Below are 23209 nucleotides of genomic sequence, written 5' to 3' on the forward strand. Positions count from 1 at the left end.
TAATGCTACAATGAACAATGTTTTCTCTTGTTGATCAGGACTGTGATGGAGATACACTGGATGTTTTTGAGGAAGGGGATAACATGGATGATACAGCAGTCAGAAAAGTTGATTTAGGACCTGGTATTTCCATTTCCCATACTAAAATTTCTCTCTTTCACTTCTAGGCCTCCATGACAGCCAACACATTGAGCTCATTCCAATATTTTATTAATAAAATAAGTTTTATTTATCTTCTCACAGTTATTTATTTTAACATTTTTTTGTTTTTATGAGGAGTTACTAAGCTGCTGCTAGGCATGTCTAGTGCAGTTGTTAAAACATTGATCCATTATAATCTCAGTGTAAATGCCATTGCATCCATGAATAATTATTTTAATACTGTGTTATTTAGAATACATTTCATTTACTTCAAAACTACAGTTGTGAAATTATTTTGACTTTAAATACCTGGCTTGGAGCCAGAACCTCACAGTTAGTTATTAGATGCCATTAGGAACATTAGGAAAAGCCAGGCAATTCACAAAAAGGGAAACTAAAGGGAAAATATTCAGAAGATCCCCTCAAAGCAGGAAATGAGAATCAGAATGACTTCAACTTTTTAAAAATGGAAATGATAATCACAATGATAAAGATGATTAACATTTATTGAGCGCTTCCTACATGCCAGGCACTGTGTTAAGTAAATCTTTATCCTACTGTTGCTCAGAACAGAAGTGAAATAACTTGATTAAGTTGGAACTTGAACCTTGAGACCTGTTTGACTCCAAATAAAATATCTCTAACGGCATGCACTTTCCGAAGTTACAGAACTCCACTTCGGAATACCTGGTTCTAAATGTCCAAGACCCCTGCACCTGAAACTAACATAATATTGTACATCAACTACACTTCAACAAAAATTAATTAACTAATTAATTAATTTTAAGTAATTAAAAAATTCCCAAGACCCAATGCTCCTGGAAACCTCCTATCTAGAAAGGGCAACTGGCCTTTTCTTAGTAGTATGAAGCTACTCCTTTACTGTTGTTACTCCTAAAACAATCCCAATTCTCAACAAACAAACAAACAAGCAAATGAACAAAATGTGTACTAATCTACCTACACTGTCAGCCTAAATAGAAACTTCTGTCTGTGGTTTTAATTGGAAATGGAACCCTTCCCTTGCTGTCCAAATTTATTACTGTTACACAACACCCTCAGTTTTTCATCTAGGAAACAAGCCATTCCGGTGATGGATGAGGCAATATTTATATATCATCTGCAAAGTAAGCAAGGAGATGTCCAGTTTAAAAGCACTATAAGGCTATTGTTACAGTCCAGTAATGAAGACAGTGATTTTGGGGAAAAAAATTACATACAGCTAAATACTAAAAATAATTTTTTTTTTTTTTTTTTTTTTTTTTTTTTTTGCGGTATGCGGGCCTCTCACTGTTGTGGCCTCTCCCGTTGCGGAGCACAGGCTCCGGATGCGCAGGCTCAGCGGCCATGGCTCACGGGCCCAGCCGCTCCGCGGCATATGGGATCCTCCCGGACCGGGGCACGAACCCGTATCCCCTGCATCGGCAGGCGGACTCTCAACCACTGCGCCACCAGGGAGGCCCTAAAAATAATTTTTTAAACTGTAATTTTTGTATAAGTTGTACAAATCAGAGTATACTTTTCAATTTAGGTGGAAGATGCCACTCTTAAAATTTGTTGCCTTCTGTATAAAAATCTAGTCAAAGAAGTTAGCTTATAGTTTGGCTCAATATTTATTTCTGTAAATTTTATGTTTCTTCCTATTGATCCATAATTATGAATATTTATTAGTGATACTCATACAATATCCAAGTGATTAACCATTAAATAATTTTTTAAAAGATGAGAGATTAAGAGTCATGGTACACAGAGTTCTATTAAAAATCCTGAGTGAATTATGGTGGCGACAATAGATCATTAAATCAAACTGTGAGTGTCCTGACATCTAAGGCAATAAGAGAAACATGATTTCTTAATCTTTTTTTTTTTTTTTTTTTTTTTTTTTGCGGTATGCGGGACTCTCACTGTTATGGCCTCTCCCACTGCAGAGCACAGGCTCCGGACGCACAGGCTCAGCGGCCATGGCTCACGGGCCCAGCCGCTCCGCGGCATGTGGGATATTCCCGGACCGGGGCACGAACCCGTGTCCCCTGCATCGGCAGGTGGACTCTCAACCACTGCACCTCCAGGGAAGCCCTTAAACTTTTTTTTAATACACAATAAGAGGAAGCATATCAGTAAACAAGACAAAACAAAACTTAGGAGAATCCTTATAATCTGCTGGTAGGAATGTAAAGGGTACAACTATATTTGAAAATACCATACTTTATAAACCAACAGATTGGCTACTGGGTGTATATCTTGGGAAAAACAAAACTCTTGTTCATATGCATCAGGATATGGGTACAAAAATTTTTTACTGTTGAGTGGCTTGTACTTATAGAAAACTAAAAAAAAAAAAGAACGTCCTAAATTACCATTAATGAAGACTGTATTTATACAATGGAATATATATTTTTTATATGGATGAATAAGATCATACAGATCAAATGGATAATTTACAAAAATACTGTTGAATAAAAAAGCAAGTTACAGAATAGATTTTTTAAAAAGCCCCAAATCAAAACTATATATTGTTTATGAACATACAAACTTGGTATAAAAATACTAAAAGATAAACCAGAAGAAAATATAGCAAATTTATGACACTGGTTCCCTCTGGGAGAGGGAAGCAAGCAATGGGTCAGGCCATGGAGACAAAGATGATTTCAACTTGGTCAGTAATGTTTCTTTTTTTTAAAGCTTAACAAAAACAATATGCTACCACCGTTAATTTTAAGTGGTAGTTGTACATGTATTTGTTATATTGTTTATGTACTTTAAATATTTTTTTAAAAACTGAAAAAAATTTTATGATACCTTCAAGATCAAGGACCTCCAAAACAGCCTATATATCCCAAAGACCATGTATGTATTAGAGCAATAATCTTTGATATGAATATCATGATCAAATTAACATATCTGCTTTTAGCACTTCATTTATTCATTCAACAAATAGTTATTGACCCCTACTATAGGCAGGTACAAGACAACGTTCTTGCTCTTTGGTGCTTGTATTGGGGAGGAGAAAAGAGATATAAATAAAGGAGTAGTATATAACATAATAAATATCAGGCAGTTATAACTGATATTCAGTCAGAAGGTACCCAGTAAAGTGTAACCATTGACATCTCTTCTGATTGGTCAGTGTTGGTGCTGCCCCAGTTGTTAATTAGTTTGAACATCAACCCGGTAATAAATTCAGTGAAGGAAAACTAAGCAGGCTCAGGATAAATGGATAAAGGGTGTGGAGGAGATGTGATTTTAGATAAGGTGGTCAGATGAGAAAGGTTTTTAAGCAGAGACCTAACAAAAGGCAGTAATGAGCTCTGGGAAGATATTGAGAACATGGGTCCAAACAAGGCAAGAATAAACTAAGTTTAATGAGGAACATCAAGAAGGCAGGTAGAGAGGACTGAGCAAGGTAGGAGTGATCAGAGCCGAGATCAGAGAGGTATTCAGGGACCAGATTACACAGGAGATTTCAGGCAGTGGTAATGGTTTAGATTTAATTCTCAGTGGGACACAAAAAATATGAGAGGAAATTAAACAAGTTAAAGATCTGACAGATTCTTAAAATTTTATGTATGTATATTTACATAATATAATTACACTGTCTATATATATAATATATTTACATTATAATATTCACACATTATAAAGTTTTATATTATAATATTATAAAACATATGTGAATTTGATAATAGGGCAAATGTGGGAAGCAAGGAGACCAGTTAGGAGATACTGCAGGAGTGCAACCTAGAGATATAGCTGGTAGTTAGCAGTGGAGACGATGAAAAGTGGTCTGATTTGGGATATATTTTGAAGGTTTAGCTAACAGAATTGGTTGATATGTGTGGTGAGAGACATAAAGGAGTTAAGGAGGATTCCTAGATTTTTCGTCTTGAGCAACTAGATAAATATAAGCTGCCATTTATAGATATGGGAAAGACCAGAGTCAGAATAGATTTGGGAAGAAGAAATCAAGAGTTCTATAATAAACATGTGAAGTTTAAAATGCCTACTAGACATCCAAGTAGAGACTGCATGGAGGCAGTTGGCTATGTGATAACAGTTGTTATTGATAGTGTTAAAAAAAATCAAAAGTATCACGCTAACTACTTTTCTCAACACTTCACCCACAAGAATATGATTTTGTTAACTAGCCAACAGTTGCTGACTTATTATTCTGGTTTTAGATGGTGAATACAATATGTACTCCACTCTCTATGATTTTTAACAGCTTACTTCCATTTATATGAACACGTTAATGGAAATGAAAGCAGGAATGGAAACAAACACAGTTGATTGGTTCTCTTATCCCCGAATGAAGACACTCATCACATAACATGCATTTCCAACATTCCATACACTCTGTTTACAGAATCCAATTTTCTGAGGTTATCTGAAAGGCTTTTTAGATAACAAAATCATAGTATTGTAGCTCATAATCCAAATAATAAATGTGATTTTAAAAAGGTTTTTGTGATGGTTTTATTCCACAGACTACAAATAAAATTAGAGGGTAATTTATAGTATAGTTTAAAAGTAGGACATGCATGTCAGATTGCCTGGATTTATCCTATTCCCACTACTTAGTTGGAAAAGTTACTTAACCTCCTGCCTTAATTACTTCACCCATTAAATAAGGATAATGATAAGATTGAGGATTACATGAACTAACAAAGGCCAAGTGTTTAGTACAGTGCACGACACCAGGAAAGTTCTCAATAAATAACATTATTTGTAAAAATATTCCACAAGTTCAATTTGACAAGGGTGCATTAAACAATACTATGTGCTTTACACTGTGCTAGGCACTGTTAAAGTGACCCCAGTGATGGCTAAATACAACATTACCCTGAGCCAGACAGTAGACACATTAGTGACAATGCTTCCTAACACCACATGTAAGATTAATTTTTCTAAATTTTGAAATCAAAATCCATGTGGCATGGTCCAGGCATCACAACCAACCTCAGAGTGGCCACCAGCTCATTTTCTTTGTCATGCACACATCCTCTCCTGCAATTTGTACTGACCACATATATTGGATTCTCCTCTCCCTTGAGAGAGGGTTGCTTGGAAGTATATTTGATATCTTCATTTTATCATTTCCAAGAAGGAAAGAGAGCAACAGAAAACAAACAAAAAGTTATATGTAATGGTGAAAAAGCATTGTTCAGACATGACTTGATGATAATGTCAGCTGCTGGACCTCTCAAAGGACATCAGTCCTCTGGAACAAAAGGGCTATTTCTTTGTGCTAAAACAGCATCCAGCTCAATTCTTCATTTAATATTTTAGAAGTCAGTTCCAAAGTAGGTCAAAAATTGAAAACCAATTTTGGTTTCTTCCTCAGCTCATGTCTCTAATTTTCATGGAAATGATACTATGAGAATCTATCTATTCCCAGAAAGATGAGAAGAAACTTACAACCTGCCAATCTCAGTAAGTTCTTTTCCAGTATGATGCTGTGTGAAACAACTTTCATCCTTTCCCCCTTTTGTAAGGAAGGAAATTCTGAAATCTAAAAATGGCATATGAAAAGCTAGTCTGCCCATTGGTCTGGTGAATTAAAACCAAAGCAGATTTCACACCAGCCACTTTATACAAGGAATATGTTTCAGTATGCAACTGACTCCAAAAAGGCTGATTCTAAGGGAAAAGGAAGAACGCTTTACTGAGGGTAAATGACAACTTCTCAAAGTTTTTATATTAGAAACAAAAGACTTGAGAGGGCACTCAGATGAATATTTCCTAGCCCTGAGATGATGGCCCCCATGCCACCAAAACCCAGGGCAAGATTACGTAAAATTTCCACAAAATGAAGGGTGTGGAAAAGTCTCTGAAACAAGACCTATTCTTCTGGAAGAAAGGATACTCATTTTTGAACTTGATCAACTGACAAACAATGGTGTCTGTTTAAAAGGCCCAAATATATATCTTTTAACTTAACTGTTGGCTTCAATAGAAAAGTTTAAAAAGGGGCAAAAAGTACAAAGGAGTAAAACTACTACAATTAGGAATAAGAAAATTTAAATGGCCAAGAAACATATTTAAAAACTCAATCTTTTCAACAAGCAAATAAATACATCTTTAAAAATGAAATGTCATTTTCCCCTTCCAATATGTTTGTATATCAATGTCAAAGTTTAAAAATTGTTATCTTAGCAGAAAAGGTGGTGGGAATAAGAATAATTTCATCAATATCCTTTTTGGTAAACTACATAATTTATCTGCTAAGGCCCTATATCAGAAGAAAATTTAAGTGTATAATGTCCAGGGGCTTCCCTGGTGGCACAGAGGTTAAGAATCTGCCTGCCAATGAAGGGGCCAAGGGTTCGAGCCCTGGTTTGGGAAGATCCCACATGCTGAGGAGCAACTAAGCCCGTGCACCACAACTACTGAGCCTGCGCTCTAGAACCCGTGAGCCACAACTACTGAAGCCCGCGTGCCTAGATCCCATGCTCCACAACAAGAGAAGCCACTGCAATGAGAAACCCGCGCACGGCAACAAAGAGTAGCCCTGGCTCGCTGCAACTAGAGAAAGCCCACGCGCAGCATCAAGGACCCAATGCGGCAATCAATCAATCAATCAATTTTTAAGAAAAGAATATAATGCCCAGTATTGATGAGGATCTAGCTGCTAGGGCACTTCATAAAATACTGGAGAAAGTATAGATAAACTATCTTTCTGATGGACAGTTGGACACCAGTTAAGAGCCTTAAAGTATAAAAACCAAACAACCTAAATGTCCATGAATAGAAGATTGATTAAAGAAATATCCATAGGGTAGAATACTACAAAGTAGTATATCTCAAAAATATAATGTTAAATTTAAAAGAAAGAAGCTATATAATAATGTGTACACTATTTTTCCATTTATGCAAGGTTCAAAAACAATGCTACTTATAATTTGTACACAACCATCAATATGTAATTTTCAATTATTTGTTAAAGAAGAAAAAGGAATATAAAGGAAAAAAAATATCAGAGGGCATAGCACATATAAAAGGGTAAGGACTCTTCTGCAACACTTTTGTTTTGGTTGTGTGTGTGTGGATAAGTGTGTGTTTACTGTGTTCCAATATAAAATGTATTTCTCACTGTGGATCAACTTAAAGCAAGTTCTAAAGCCACAGGTATAGTCGACAAGGTGTAATTTGCTCATCTTCAGCTTGTTGCTTCCAAAGAGGTCTCCTGACTTTGCTCTCTACCGTGTGGCAGAAGCTGTCTTCCTTCTACCTCCAGAAGCTCTCTCAAGTCCAGACAAAAGAGAACAAGGCCCACTGATAGGGGGCCTGCCTAAGTCCTACATCTTGGTTTAAGTCCAACACCTCTTTCCCCAAGATTCACACAGAGAATGCCCCTTCCATTCAGTAGGATTCCACCCTTGAGAGCAAAAGAATACAACCCAACTCTTTAGCCTCAACTAAAGTCAATATGATGAGCTCACCATCCTAAAAACATGTGCATTTAATATGGGAGGTTTGGAATATGGGAGAAGAAGGGTAGGTTTAATAAAGAAAACTATATTGATACATGTTCATCAAAGCATTATAACCAATAGAAAAAAATGAAATGAAAATAACATCAAGTCATCAAGGTAGGAGCATAATTAAATAAAATATTATATATCCATATAATAGGATATTTATAGCTATCAAATCATACTCTCTAAGCACATATAAATGATCTAAGTAAATGATAAAGCTATAGTAGTAAATGAAAAAAGATGAAAAATTATATCTGATGATTCTATGATTCCAATTTTGTAAAACAAAATGTATATTATATTGGGTTGGCCAAAAAGACAAACTTTTTGGCCAACCCAATATTTAGGGAGAGAGACTTTTAAGAAATATGGCAAAATGATTTCAATGTTGAGTGTTAGGTTTTTCATCTTTTCCAAATTTTTTACTTGGAAAAATATTTTTTAAAAGATTCAATTAGAAATGGAAAAAAGAATCCTTCATACATACTTTCAGTGTTGAAACTCACAGTAGATTTTTGTCTCCTACCTCTCTTTTGAGAACATCATTATAAGCTGCCCAAATGGATTAGCTAAATTTTTCTAGTTGTCTCTTAGTTTACAGAGGGAAAAACCGGATACATGATAAAAGTCCTCGAGAAATAGAAAACATTCCAGAAAATCAAATACTATATTCAATCAACTGATCAATTAATCAGTTAAAAACATGTTATTATTTATTTGTTGCCTAGAAATATGATAAATGCTGTAAGGTAGAAAAGCAATATAATACATAGTTTCTGTTGAGCTCCTACTCTGCATCAGAGAGTACAGGAGGCTGACTCACATATTATCTCACTTAAAGGGTAGTGATCCAGACCAAGAGTCAGGATAAGGTAAACACATGAAACATATGTGTATGTGGGTACATAAGTCAATAAGATGTAGTGAAGTGCTGAATGGTACAGTAGAGTAGAGTAGATAGATAGGCATATATTTTAATCACATAGTTAAAAGGTCAGGAGAATGATAAGAGCTGAAATTGGCAGGAAGTATGCAGAGAAACTAACTTGACACAGATCTTGAAGGATGGGTGGAATTGGGATAAGTGGAGACTATTCCAAGCAAGAGGAATGTCTTCTGCTTCTCCTGGTAGAGAAAAACATGAGATGAGGGACTTCTTGTGTGATGACACTAGTCATTAACGTCAAAGGATCAAGACGCCAGACTAAGACCCACGCACAGTTCCAGAGCTAAGCAGAACAAACCCCACCACCACCACCAAAAGTTTATAGAATATGCCTGAGAGACCCCAAAACAATCCAGAGAGACTATGGGTTTTTTAGGACACTAGTTCTTATATTTTCAAGTGATATTCCTCTAGAGCAGACAAGGCTACCTCTTCAGGAACTGAAGGAGGTAATTCAAAGTAGTCCACTACAAGGCAGTAATTATGTTGAAGTCTCATGTTTCACCTTTAAAATCTTGTATTTGTGCATTCAGTAAAATGATGCTCCTAATCTTTGTGTGAAGTTGGAGCGCCAGGTATATGAGCCATGCTTATCTTATGCAGCATACTTCAGCATCTCCTAAGTTAAGAAATACATACATACATATATATATATATATACATATACATATACATATATACATATATATATATATATATATATATATATATATGTGTGTGTCTAACTCATCAGGTTCTATGAATTTTTGCTCCTCTTCCATCTTGCCAGATATAAGGTGTCAATCTACCATTAACCAGGCCACTAGGCTGTCATTTAAATGCTGTGGGTCCATCTGCTGCACCCAGCCTTTTTTCTTGTCTTCTTCAGACACAGTTTAACATCAGGCACTTGGCTACCAGACAATATTTTTCAAGTGGCTCTTTAATATGCAGCAAAATAATGTTTCACCTTTAAACTATGAGTGCTGGTCTTACCTCTACATCCTCGTCCCCATCCTCTGGCTACACACCACTTCGTATTGATTTTGCTTAGGACTCTTTTTTTACTTCCTTTTGGGGCAGGGACCATATGTAATTTGACTTTGATTCTCACCACCACCACCAGGTTTTGCACGTGCTATATGTTCTGTTCACTTCGCATTGCATACAGTAGTCTATAGTAATATTTGTGCATTAGCTCAACAGAGACAAGAGTACTCGTGCACACAGAGAACACTGTCTGGGAACAATGAATGACATGAGGTGGTTTTAAGTTTGGTTAGCCCCACCATAATATTTATCAGCTCCCTCTCAAGGCCTCCTGCATAAACCATGCATGCTATGCCAATGCAGCCTCAACCCAAATCCAGTAGTCCCCTTCCAATGAGACTGCTAGTCTTAAATCCCTTGGAAATGCCATTGGGTCCTGAGGGGAAGTAATGGGAAATAAGGTTGTAAACACTCAGATTTAAAAACCAGGTAGAGTACTTTAGACTTGATGCAATAGATAATAAGGAGCTACTATTGGCTCCTTAACAAGGGAATACTTGATATAGTGACATATGAGAAAGATTGATCTCTGTGGAACTTAATTCACTGCAAACATAAATTAAACTTTTCTAAGAAGTAAGTCTAAATAATGAACTAAATAACAATGACGTGTTAATAATTAAGGAACTGAAGATTTTTAAAAATTCCATTCTGGCATAATTAAGGGATAAATCAATTCAAATGAAAGATGTCACTGTTATTAAAACTTCATTAATTTATTAAATTATGTTTCACGTGAACAGAGTGCAGGATTATTTGATTATTATGTAAATCAATGTCATTTCCAGTTTTTGGAAAATTGATATTAATGCCTTGTCATTGAAAACGTAACTAAATTTATCAAATTAACTTCTCAAAAGCCACCTGATAGCCACCAGACTGCAACCTGAGCCGATGCCAAATCAGAAATGTAAGTTATAGATAGCCCTGAGACTCTGTGTCACCACTCATTCATCCCACTGGGTTCCTTTAAAATTATAAAACATGAAGGCTTTGTACAACTTTTGTAAATTCCATTTGAACATAATGAAATATGCTCTATCCACAATGCTTACAGTAATTAAAAATGTTTTTCTTAATAGGAGTCTATCTGGAAATAGCACAATATGGAATGTTCATTAATAGACCTGCTATGGTGCTTGAATAAATGCCTATCAAGAACACAGGCACACATTAGTAAATTTCCTAAAGAAAATCCATTTTCATTTCAAATTCTGACACTTTAGTTAGAAAACTTATACCCTTTCTTTTAATTATTTCAGTAAACATAACTAGGGTATTGTTAACAACACCTCAGAGTACTTTATTTTCTCCATTTTTTAGTAATATGAGTCTACATGTAATTAAAGGCTGCTGCATTAATGATGTCAAAGGTCTCCAAGGGAAGCATTTAATGTCCACCTCAGAATATTATGTCAAAATTACATGCACAGAAGACTTTTTAATAATCTTTGTTTCCTAATTTAGATTTGATTGGCTCTGAAATCCATAGGTGCACTCCAGGGCTCACATTTCTACCGACATCAGCACTTCTGTGCCATAAATTGTACAAACGCCCATGACTTCTTCCGTCTGTAGGCTTCTTTTGAAAGCTTCTGTTTAACTTATCCAGAAAATTAGCTGCAGGTTGGAGATAATTGCAAATAATTTTGCCATTTTTAAGCCACTGGGGTGTTGCGTGGAGATATGACAGCTAAGTTTGTCTAAACACAAAGAACAAGTCATAACTTTGTGTTGTCACTTCAGCTTTACACACAGGTTCAGATCATCCTATTTGCTCTTTATGCAACTTGAAACAAATTGTAGTCACTAGATGACCTGTGTTTTCTGACAAAGCTGTGCTACCTGAAGCTTTTACATGGCTGAAGGAGGACATGATCTATACTAACATGTTATGTCAGCCTAAAAAAAATGCTTAACCCTCTTCTACCCTTCAGATTCTTCACCCTTAACAAAAACAGAGTTCTTTTAGCCACTGACAACTTACAAGGAATATATCAGATTAAATTAAAAAGAAAATGTATGGCCTCAATATACAAAATTCATGCATATATATGTATATGTGTATATCTATTTCTATTCCCCTATTTCACTATCATAAGTAGAAATGGCAGAATCTCCCATAAAACTAATGTTTAAAATGCTGGTACTATTACTATACCAAAATTTAAAATCACTAGATATTAAAGAGTTATTAAGTAGGTTATCCAGGTTAATAAACAGAGATCTACTGTTAAATGGAATCATGTGGTCCTTTTCCCCTAAAATTTCACTCTAAAGTAAATGTAGCATTCATGGATGGTCACTGGCATATAATGATGGAGGCAATGCAAAAAGCAGCAATACAAACTCTCAATGCATTGCCAATGAACTTCAACTTTATATAAGATAAATTGGCTATGGGAATTATAGGGTATTTCTCTGACCAAATGTCCCCCCGGTGCTCAGAATTGCTGCAGTCACAGCTAATAAGGGTGTCACTAGCTGAGCAGGTGATTACTGAAACCATTTTGCAGCAAACATTTACATAGCAGGGCTAAGCAGTGATTGTGCTTATGTGGCAGCTGCCCTGATGTAATAGGCCATAACGACTCTGAGGGAGCAGGTATGGATGCATGTGTCAAGGAGGGGAGAATGTGAAAGTCATAACACAAATGACTTTATGGATTCCCATTAGACCTCGGGCTAAGGAGCACCTAAACAGGTCTGATATGACAGCATCCTGAAACAGCTTTACAGCCTGTGTCAGGAAACCTTACACTAAAGAGTTTTATGGAAAATACAAAACTGCAGAGAGGAAGTGTTGCTATATTAGGCCACTATCTTTGACTTGGTATATAATATGCATACAAATAGTCTCAAACTATATATTTAAAGTATAGATTATTAAACCTGTTATGCCAATCAAATGTATATTAAGGAGTCCAAATTAAGCATAGATAGGTAACATCTCACAAACCTCACACTCTCCCATGGAAAACAATTCTGTCCAATGACAAACTTAAACCCACCAAGACTTCTGAATATCTGTATCACAGTAAGATGTAGCCTTTTAAAACACTGTCCTGTGGAGTTTCACATAAACATGTAAAGTACACATATTACTGCACTTGGGAAAGCTGAGGGATATCGTTTTCACTTTTTTCTCTTTTGGTCACTAACATCACTTAGCCAGTAAACTGGTAGAAATTGGCTTGTTTAAAGACCTTAGACCATGTCACTGTAAAAGTCAGGCGTGAGAAGTTCTATAATGCACCATTTCCCACTCAAGATGGGAGAAAGAGGCATGCTAAAGACACCAAGTAAACTCTTCAACACGATGGACAGGAGCAGTGCTGAGCAAGCATTCTCTTGCCAGAGGCTGACACCAGGGAAGCTGCACATTCAAATCACATGTTGAACACATCATACAGGGCCTATGCAAGTACAAACAGCACTGTGAAAAAGGATCTTTTCTATTTTACTTAGATCTGTAAATTATTAAACAATTCCAGAAGAGGCATATTGCTACAAGTGCATGCAAACCAATAGGTAGAGTCAGAGTGTTCTTAATAATACGAAGATTTGGCCCAGAACTCATCCTCTGCTAAGGAGTTCTGGGCCAAACCTGTCACCTGAACAGCAATTTCACCCCAGATTTGCAATGAGATCTTAAGTTTGACCTTTTATGAGAGATTATTAAAAATCTTACATAAAGCCAAAAAATGTCCCTGCTCTTTTACAGATTTATTATAGTTTTCCTAAGGTGTTTGATTGAATAAACTCCTCTTCTGGAAGTCTCTGGTTTCTAAAAGGCAACTTCTTTGCAAAGCACATATCTGCTACCCAGAGAGACGGTCCTCTCTTTGAAATATTTAGTCTTTCAGAGCACTTTAGTCATAGTGACACCTAATAGCTAAGCTCTTTTTCTCACTCTCCGCAAAATCAGGTTTAGACTATAATTCAAACCAGTCCCCAAAGGCACTTCTGAAAAATGGCAAGCCCTTAGCTTTTAGGTGAAAGCACTGTTTAGTGCTCAAAACTGTTTCCTGTTACAAAACCTTTTCTACAGTGCTAGGTCTAAGATGATCTTATGCTAATTTAACTCACTAGGGACTGTGAACAGATGCTACTTTGATTAATAGTTTTACTATCCTGAAAATGCCAGGCCAGGTTCAAGGTGATAAAGTCAGGTAAGGATACTATTAAAATCTGCCATATGACTACCTCTGTTACGTGGTGAAAAATGGGACCACAACATTTCCTGTATCAAATAAAGACCGCCTATAATAAAAAAAAAACCCAACATAAACCAAATGAACACACTGTCTGAATTCTTTGGCACATTGATTTACATCATTTCAATCACCAAACTCTTTACTAATACCTTATGGGTATATTTTCAGCAATATCTCTAGTGAAAATTCAATTTGTCACTCCTGTGTTACCTTTTTACATCCCATTTACCTTTCCACTCAGAAAAAGACTTATGTATACTATGAAAACAACAAATTATCTAACTTTGCTTATCAAAAGGAGAGTATTTGAATTTGTATGCTCCATATCATTACTTTTTCAATAAACATGTTTTCCATATTCCAAACTTTTCTATGGAAAACCACAACCCTTGTAAACAAGAGGCTGCATAAGTTGACAAATAAGACTCTTCTGGAAAAGCTTCTCATGAGGCTTTAGCCTCTGTCTCCTCTTCTGCTTCCCTTCTCACTGGTCTCCTAACCAAGGATTTCCAAACCATAGCAGTTTCCTGATGAGGAAAATCAGGACATCTACTCTAGCCTTGAACTATGGAACATGGGACTAGCCTTAATTTAAATACGTATGTGAAGAAACCTTTGTGTTTTTAAAGTTGGTTTACCAATGGGTTTTATCCTTATGATATCACATATAGCCTAATCATATTCCCAATCTCCAATCTGAAATTTAAACTTCAGTGGACTTTTTTTTTTTATAATTTATATTCAGTGCACTTGCCTCAGTGAAACCTTTGGTTTGCAGGAAGGTAAGTTCCAGTGCATCAATCACACTGTGCAAACTGTAATTCCAGGTGGTGCAAGCCTCCACTGAGAATGAAGCTAGCCTGTTTAGCACAAATCTGCCACTTGCAGATTCAGCTCATTACCTGAGTTGAGTCTTTACACTTAACACATTTGTATGCATATACAACATGCCCGCACTTAACACGAAATATTCTATTCAAAAAGGTTGTCTCACCATTGCACAGAATGTCTCAGGAGGGTCTCCACAGGTAATGTCCGGAGGATCCAGTTTCACTTTCAGATATTTTGTCATGTCTGTAGATTCCGGCTGACAGGCCATATAATCCCAAACTTTCCCTTCTTCCGTGTAAATCTGAGTCTTACACACATCATAATGTCCCCACACCAAAGGGTAGGGCTGCATCACTGAGGACACTGTAACCCAAAGGGCATGAATTGACAGGAATCTTGACAAATACATCTCTAAATTCTTGGCAATCTTCGTGGTAACAAAAGCCGAGTTTGCTTATCTGTGGTCTCTATTTTACATATACGTGTATGTCTATACGTAGGTAGGTTTGTATATTTAACAAAAAAAAAAAGAGGATGAGACTTCAAAGTAGATTCCAAAACTAAAAGTGAAGGATTCGGATATTGCACGTGTTCAGGTATATTGGGGACTTTGGTGGAAACCTAGCATACTTGTGCATTAGGCATTAGCAACAACTTGCAGCTTTTTCATTGTCTTAGAACATATCTATTAGACTTGCGTCTAGTTTGGTTTTTGTAAAAGATGTCCAGCAGCAGATAATGATTTAGCAAAATGATGGCTCTCCTATTGTACATCCAATAACCCTGGGTGATCCTAGATGCTCACGGCTCATAAGGGTTGCTCAGGCGCACTGAGGTATCAGTATCTGAAGCAAAAAGGTGAGTGTCTATAGCTCGGTGTCTGCTTCCCATCAATCATTCTTTTCTTCTGGCACCAACACCCTTTTAGAAACAATAAAAATAAGAGTTATTTTCCCACAATCAATGCATTACAAAATGTATGACATGTTGGCATTTGGGAGGTTTGATGCAATATGAAGCAAATTGGTGTAATATGGACAACCTTTACTTTGTTAGAATAAGCAAACCACAGAAATCATTCACATTGGGGAGAATTTTGAAATGAAGGATTTAACACTTCCATAACAAAGACAGATGTTTGTGTTCCAGGTGAGTTACAGGTTTTCGCTTCAAAAATTATATTTCCATCTTGACAAAACCGAGAGCAAGCAGCTAGATTTAAACATTTCTCAGATATTGCAGTGCTGGAAAATCTTCCAGGAGTACAATGGGGGAAATGAGCGCTTTTATAACAATGACAAAAAAGTGATAACTACTCCTATGCCTTTTGTCTCTTAGCAAAGAGACCCTAAAAATCTACAAATTCCTTGTACATTTCTTAGCTTTTGTTAACTGGAGTGAAAACTGGCATTGTTGGCACGAGGCTGTCCCTTTGGATTTGCTCATTATATTGGAAGAATTTAGCATCTTTGTTTAGTTGCATTTAGTGATAAAGATAACTTGGCTCCCTGAAAAAATAATCAAAAATAAAACCAGAGGGGCAAATTATCCTTTCGTAAGAATTTTCTATTTTCTTATATCTTTTTATAGCTATTACATCTGCATTTGCAGTTACTTTCTGTAACAGAAGAAGATAATTTGTCCCAAAGGCGAATATTATACACTGCTTTAAAACTAAAAGCTCTGTAGTAAAATGCACAATTTAAAATGCACATATAAAAAGAGCTGAGGGTGAGTTAACAGGCCATGAAGCAGAATAATATGGCACTAATTCTAAGAGAAAATAAAAATTACTGTTTAAAAGTACTTTTCGTTAACTGATAATACAGCCTACATAACTATGAGTACAAGTCGTTGGTGAGTTTAAATGGCAACTTTTCTCTTTAGAAATCACTGTCTAAATTCAAACAAACTATAATATTTGGAATCCAGGTGTAAGAAAAGTGTATTTGCTTAATTAGTTGGTTTATATTGTCATAGTCCCAATAATTAACTATTTTTTAAATGTAAAAGGACAAAAAAGCCTACAGTTTCAGGAAATACCATTATAGACCCTTCAATTCACACTAAGCAGTTTAAATATGGAAGTTCACTATCCTCACAAAATCTTATAAAAGGAATTCACTATATTTAAATAATGTACCATCTTAAAATGAACTAAGCCACAGAGACTATGAAATGCCAACAGATGGCTGAATTGTGTTTCCATAGCAAAGTAATTTATAATAATTGCTTTATGGATACAAGTGCAATTTTCATTATATTCAATTCATAAAATGTTATCATACTGCTGTAATTTGTGATATTTTCTATTAGGAAAAGTGTTGAATATTTGAGTTACTATGAAGCAATAATTAGCAGTTTGTCTAAACATGTATAAACTACAGATTTGAATCTGCCACTTTCTTATAATGTAAAGACTATATAGTGTTGAGTACATTTTGAAATCTAAACCAAAAAAAAAAAAAAAAATCACAGAGAAGCATGTGTTGTGGCTACTACAGCCTTCTGCTTTTTTTCAGATTCATTAGTAATTTAAGTTGATATTTTCAGAAACAGTGGACATTTTGACAATAATCCGAAAAGTATTAAAATAATATAAATTTACATTTTCTAGATGCATTTTTCAACTGCATTTACTACTTTATTATAATAAGAACACTTTTGGGGGGGATGAAGGGGAGGGGAAAGTAGGCCTTATAACTGAAGCAGTGTAAAGTCTACTATACCAGAAATTATTAACTTAAATTCTTAGTTTCAAATACATAACAACTTGCTTATCAAGAACCATACACTCTTGAAGACCTGGAATGAGCTGCTTTGAGTTTGAAATGAGTAAGCACTACAAGCTAATTTTTAATATTATTTTTTAAATATGACCATAAGTATATATTTGAATTCTCTGAGATTAATCGTCACATTTTTTAATCAATAAATACTATCCCCCTAATCTATTTATTCTTGGCTACTGTCTTCATCCACCTTTTGCCTCACTTGAATCACAAAATAAAGGATGACCGTATATATGTATGTTAAAAATTTGGACACTAGGGAAATGTGTGGGAACCTGTTACTATTTCCTGACACAACAGCAATCCCAGTGTAACGAATTCTCATTAAAGTACACCAGAATTATAATGATGGTCATTACACAGAATTATGGACGACGCCATTGATTGAATTTAGAAAGCTGACAAAGAAAAATGCAAAGGAGTGCAAGACATTTGAATATTAGGCGGTTGCAGGGCTGTGCGACAGACATTCTTGACAAGAAGCAGCCAATTATAGCTTAAATTTCTGGCACATAACCAGTTGTGATGAACAGTTTTCCATTACATTACAGACATATTATTAATGTATTAAAAATGTCAAGCTTTGGCAAGCACTAATATGGCATGGCTCGGTCAGTCTGCAGAATTTACATTTAATGAGCTCCCATTGACACAGAAAAAGATATTGACCACAGCGTATTACAGATCAGGAGGAGAGGGTCACTAAGTTGTTCTTTAACGTAATTATTTGATTTCATTCCAACTTTTATGTTTGTAGCATCACTTAGTGTGGATCCTTCACGTTAGGATCTCCTTACTTTTCAGTGCCACATACATTTCAAAGAAAATCCTCTTAATTTAAAATTAGAAAGAAATTAAATCTGTGAACTTCCATGACACATAATGGAAAAGAAGCCTCTGTCAAAATCAGGAATTTCTATTAAAGTATAATTATGGAGTTTTCAAAGAAAATAAAATGATTTTAAAATAGGATATTATTTACCCCTTAACCTCTCTTACCTAATGGCACCAGTTCCCATCTGGCTATGCTTTCAACTAGGTTAAAATCACCAATAGCTTCTTAAAAGCTAGGTCATCACAGCAAATAGCCAGGCAAACCAATTATGAGAAGGACAGTTAATGACATATTTGGGGATTTAATATACTAAACCAATCCCTTCTTGCCCATAACTGAACTAATTGCCAAGTAACGTGGGCTTTGAATTTGTCTCAGATGTTCGCATCGCGTAAATGTGAGCAGCTTCAGAAGAGTTGCGCGCGGCCCCAGTTCTAGTTCTTTACTTTGCGAACCTTGGGAACTCACTGTAATCAAATAGTGCTATCATCTCTACCTGTGCAGTAAAGTTTTGGGAAGTCCTCTTTGATAGAAATACCCATTAATATGCCATGAGTACTCCATAGACCTCTGACTGGTATATAAATTTGCAAAGCCGCTGTGAAAATACAAAGTTACATCATGCCCTCAAATTGATAGATGTTACTGATCTGGACTAAAATGGGCTATAAAATGGCTTTGCATACAAGGAACATATCTTTTTCCAGGATTCTGTAGCTAATTCCCTTCCACTTTGGGTTAACTTTGCAGAAGGTATTTCACAGGTCCTTTCTTTCATTAGAAAAGAAGGCTCCTAAACATTACATGGAAGTAACAATGATAAAAACTATAGACAATTACATTCCAAAAACAACTGACAATTTCATCAACAGAGAGGAAAATATTGACAGTAAATCCACTAACTCTAGCTGGCTCTCGGCATTTGTTTTACTGTATAATCTCGCTAGGAGGAGGGGGTGGTGATAGTAGGCTATTTATTCCATAAATACTCAGCTCTTCAGGGGCACCTGAAATAGACAGCTATTGACTCATTCCTCATAGACATTAAGAACTTTATAAATATGCATGTTTCTGAATGGGAAGGAACAAAAAGAACATTGACTATAATCATATTCCATTGAGTGAAAAATATAAGGAGATAAAGACATATCCAAATTCCATAACCTATCAAAATTAGCAGCTTCCAACACTGTCATAACGAGATTGACTAGATGAGATACTTAACATATATTGAATGCTCTTTGTATTTATTTGTTGTGAAGAAAGCATTTTCTAGTCATCTTAATGGGAGAGGGGAGTCATCTTAATTTGTTTCTATCCTTTTAACTGTCTTTCAAGATTTAAGGAATTTAACATGTACTGCAATATCATTGGCATATTTTACTCATACTTGATTGGGTATTATGAGCAACTGCCTATCATGAGATTCTTAATAAAACCAAATAACACACCTTAGGATTTGGAAGATCTCTGTTTTCACCAAGAGACTAATGATTAGGGAAATTAGATAGCATATATTTTGCAGGATGTTTGGGGATGGGATAATACATAAAATTATTTCAGAATCAGCTAAGTCTAGAATAAATATGCTATTTCATTAATATAGAACAACAGATCTTTCATTGTCATGTAGAGAAGTTCAGAAATTCAAGGTTTCAAATACACATTTGAGAAAATCTACACCCACCTAAAGTTTTGAAACAAAACTCTGGATTCTGAAGATAAAATTATTTTTAAAAGTATGCTAAATCTCTTACTGACCTATACACACACATTCATACACACACGTTTTTCTGTTAACATACAATTAATTTCCTGAGTTGTATGAAATTTTATTTCTTTCCAAGTGACTTGATGTTTCTGTAACTCTAAAACTCTCTACAAATCTTTACAGCAGTTAGAAAGCATATCAACTAAGCGTGCAATAGTTTAATTTTTTTTAACATTACTACTTGATGTTTTTTCAGAATAATAACAGAGGCAAAGACAAGTATATGCACCACTTACAAATATACAAAAGGAAACAGCAAAATACATTAGCCTCCTCCTAAAAAACCTAACCTGAATCATTTTAGCACACTTACCCAGTGAAAGCTGACGAAACAAAAATCTCAATAGGAAAAACAGCCTTATGTGATGTAAGATCAACTGTTTTCTTACAAAATGTTAAGATTACCCTTTTAAAATTTCACAATAGGAAGTACCACCAAATTAATAGCCAACTATATGGAATTTTGAATTCCCTCATGTTGATCTTCAGTGGTGAAATAGATCTTATTTCATGGCACCCAGAAAAGAAAAGGAAAATAGATGCCTTATGTATGTTAAGCTAGAACAACCTGCTGTGTGAAATACTTGAGACATTGTTTCTTTGCAAGCTGATCCACATGCAAAGAACCAAATTTCATCTTAATGAAAAACTGAAAGTTACTTATCTTCCAAAAGAATCTTGAACAGTTATGGAGCTGATTTTCCTTTGCCAAAGAGAAAAGGGATGGGGAGCATTTAAAGCAGTCCAAGTTACAGTTCAAAATACTTAATTAATGAAACCTGGGGTTGTTAATTCCCCAAGGTTTTTTTTAGAGATGATCTCAAGGACTAGACAAATCAGAAAAACCTTGCCGCTACTGCGAAAAAGAAAATTTCTGGAAAACTTTTTTCTAACAAGCTGAACCATTAAGTGTATTGAATAAATGATTTTATTAGAAGATTCTTCTGTTTTGTTCCCTAATTCTGTAAGATAAGAAAACTTTTAGTATTTTCAGTCATAAGATAGGGCTTTATTTCTAGTGCAAATCTACTGCCAGATACACCATATGTTTAGTGGAATTTTGAATCTTACTTAGAATTTTCCATTCCAAAGATTGACAAACTGTTATGATAATGAGTGGTTCCATTACCATTCCCTGGGAAGAATGGGGGAGGAAGTGGGAAACAAAAGCCTCTACTCTCTGGAAATCTATACCTGATGTGAGAATGGAAACGCTACCTCCAGCTTTTCCAAATAAAGTTGCTTAAAATCTCCGCTAGAAAATTTCCTCCCCTGCCCTGTAAAATGACAACCTCCTGAGTGGATTTCTGGAAAAGATAAGAAGAAAAAAGAAGTCCGAGCGAGGTTACTAAAATAAACAGCAGAGGGCGCAGTTTCTTTTCTTATCTAAGTTTTCCCGTGTCTGAATCACTTAATTGGTTATTTTGGGTCCAATAATATTCAGTATTATTTGTATTATATATAGATATCCACAGATCCATACAGGAGAGCAATTCAATGTCTCTAGCCGAATCCATCAACCCCTGAGAAAATATTCCATATAGCATTCCTACACCAAGTCTTTCCCTCTTTCAATTTTCCCTTCTCCCCAGCTGCACAACATGGGATAGTAATGCTTTAATCTCGCACCAATAAAGGAGATTAAAAGAAAGGAACTTCAAAAGCTCAGTGTGGCCACCAGCTCCATAGGGCCGGCAAGAGGGCAAGTTTTTTCCCCAAGCAAGGACAACTGGCAAAGCAAGAAAGAAGAAAAAGAAAAAAGAACCCTCCGATGCGTTGTGTGCGGTCAGGTGTCGGGGGTGGGGAGGGGGGAGAGCGAGCTGTGTATCTGTGAGTCCAGGCACTGAGTACAACACACACACACGTAACCTGCCCGGGGCGCACACCAGGAAGACTCGTGTATGGGTGTGAGAGTGTGCGGGGTGTGTGCGCGCGCGCTGCCTCCACATGGTGCTTCACAAAGTTCCTCGCCCACCCGGAGCCTTCCCTCCCGCCCGTGGATTGCGCGGCGGGCCGGGGGGGGGCGGGGGGAGGTTCGAGGAGAGGGAGGGAGGAAAGCGGTGGGGAGAGGGGCAAAGGCGGAACGCGCGGGTCGCGGCGGGAGGGGGAAGCCGGCGGCACTCACCATGAGGCCCGTTCGCTAGGCGCCCGGCGGGAACCCAGCCGACGGCGCGGGGCGGCGGCCGGGCCCAGCCTGGTGCGCCTCGGGCGGCGGCCTCGGCAGCGGAGCCCCGGGCGGCGCTGGGCGGGCGGCGGCTGTTACGCCGAGCCTCTTCAGAGAAGGCGGAGCGGGAGAGCTAGGGGTGTGGACCCGAGCGCCGCGGCCCCGCCGCCGCACCCCCGGGGTCCAGGTTGCGCCTGGCCGGCGGTGGCAGAGGACCCAGCGGACCCGAAGCCCCGCGCCCGGCCGCCACTACCCGCCGCCTAATTACCTTCGCCTCCGGCCCCGGGGAGTGGTGGGAGCCTCCTGCGCGTAGCCCCCTCTCGGAGCCCTAGCCGAGAGGGGGAATTCCTTCCCGTTGACGTCCTCTTCCGAAATGCAAAAGATCAGTGACTTTGACAGGTAGATGAGGGGGAGGGAATAGGGGCGGGCGGAGAGGAAGAGAAGATGAGAAAGGTGCCTCTCCCTCCAAAAATATAGTGATATTAATAATGAAATCGCAGCCTTCGGGAGGTCTTGCCAGCCCAGTCCTCTGCTTGCCGGCTCTCCTCCGCGCCTCCTCGCGCCACTGCCTCTGCCACTTCTCGCCTTAAACTTTTACTGAGGGATTTTTTTTCTATTTTTTTCTGTATCCCCTTTTTTTTTTTTTTAATGTTTTCAGCTGCAGGACGATTTCCTGATTCCTGGGGATCAGAACCAGAGGCCCGGTGGTTCTACCCCGCTTGGCACAGGTTTCATTTTATTTCAGACGAAGACGTTGAGCTTAGTCAGAAGGGACATAAATCAGGACAATTAGCATTGGCGCCAAGAAGATCCTCTAGTACCAATTTCGTCCGGGCTTCCTTCGCGCATTCCTCCACTCAAGTCAGAAATGTCACTGCACATAGCGTTGATGGTTGCGAGACGCGACGCACCCAAAGTCCATTTGATGAAATATACATGGCCCACGATGCTTCTGGGTTGCGGTTCACTGGCTTCCCGACCCCGCCCGCGGTTCCTGGCCGGACC

At 37.2% G+C, this 23209-nt stretch overlaps 1 protein-coding gene across 2 annotated transcripts in view; it reads right to left on the minus strand.

The window, feature by feature from the left end:
- NTNG1 (netrin G1) overlaps positions 1–15051 on the minus strand; it is a gene marked incomplete at both ends in the record, with an annotated part of 346932 nt that extends 331881 nt beyond the window's left edge. For both annotated transcript variants that reach the window (XM_081216967.1, XM_081216966.1), the window contains one exon: positions 14806–15051. In XM_081216967.1, the coding sequence (XP_081073093.1) occupies positions 14806–15051 (246 nt within the window). The remainder of the gene's footprint in view (positions 1–14805) is intronic.
- Positions 15052–23209: the final 8158 nt, after the last annotated feature.

The sequence above is a fragment of the Mesoplodon bidens genome (assembly GCF_964165515.1).
Source record: "Mesoplodon bidens genome assembly, chromosome: 2".
NCBI lineage: Eukaryota > Metazoa > Chordata > Mammalia > Artiodactyla > Ziphiidae > Mesoplodon > Mesoplodon bidens.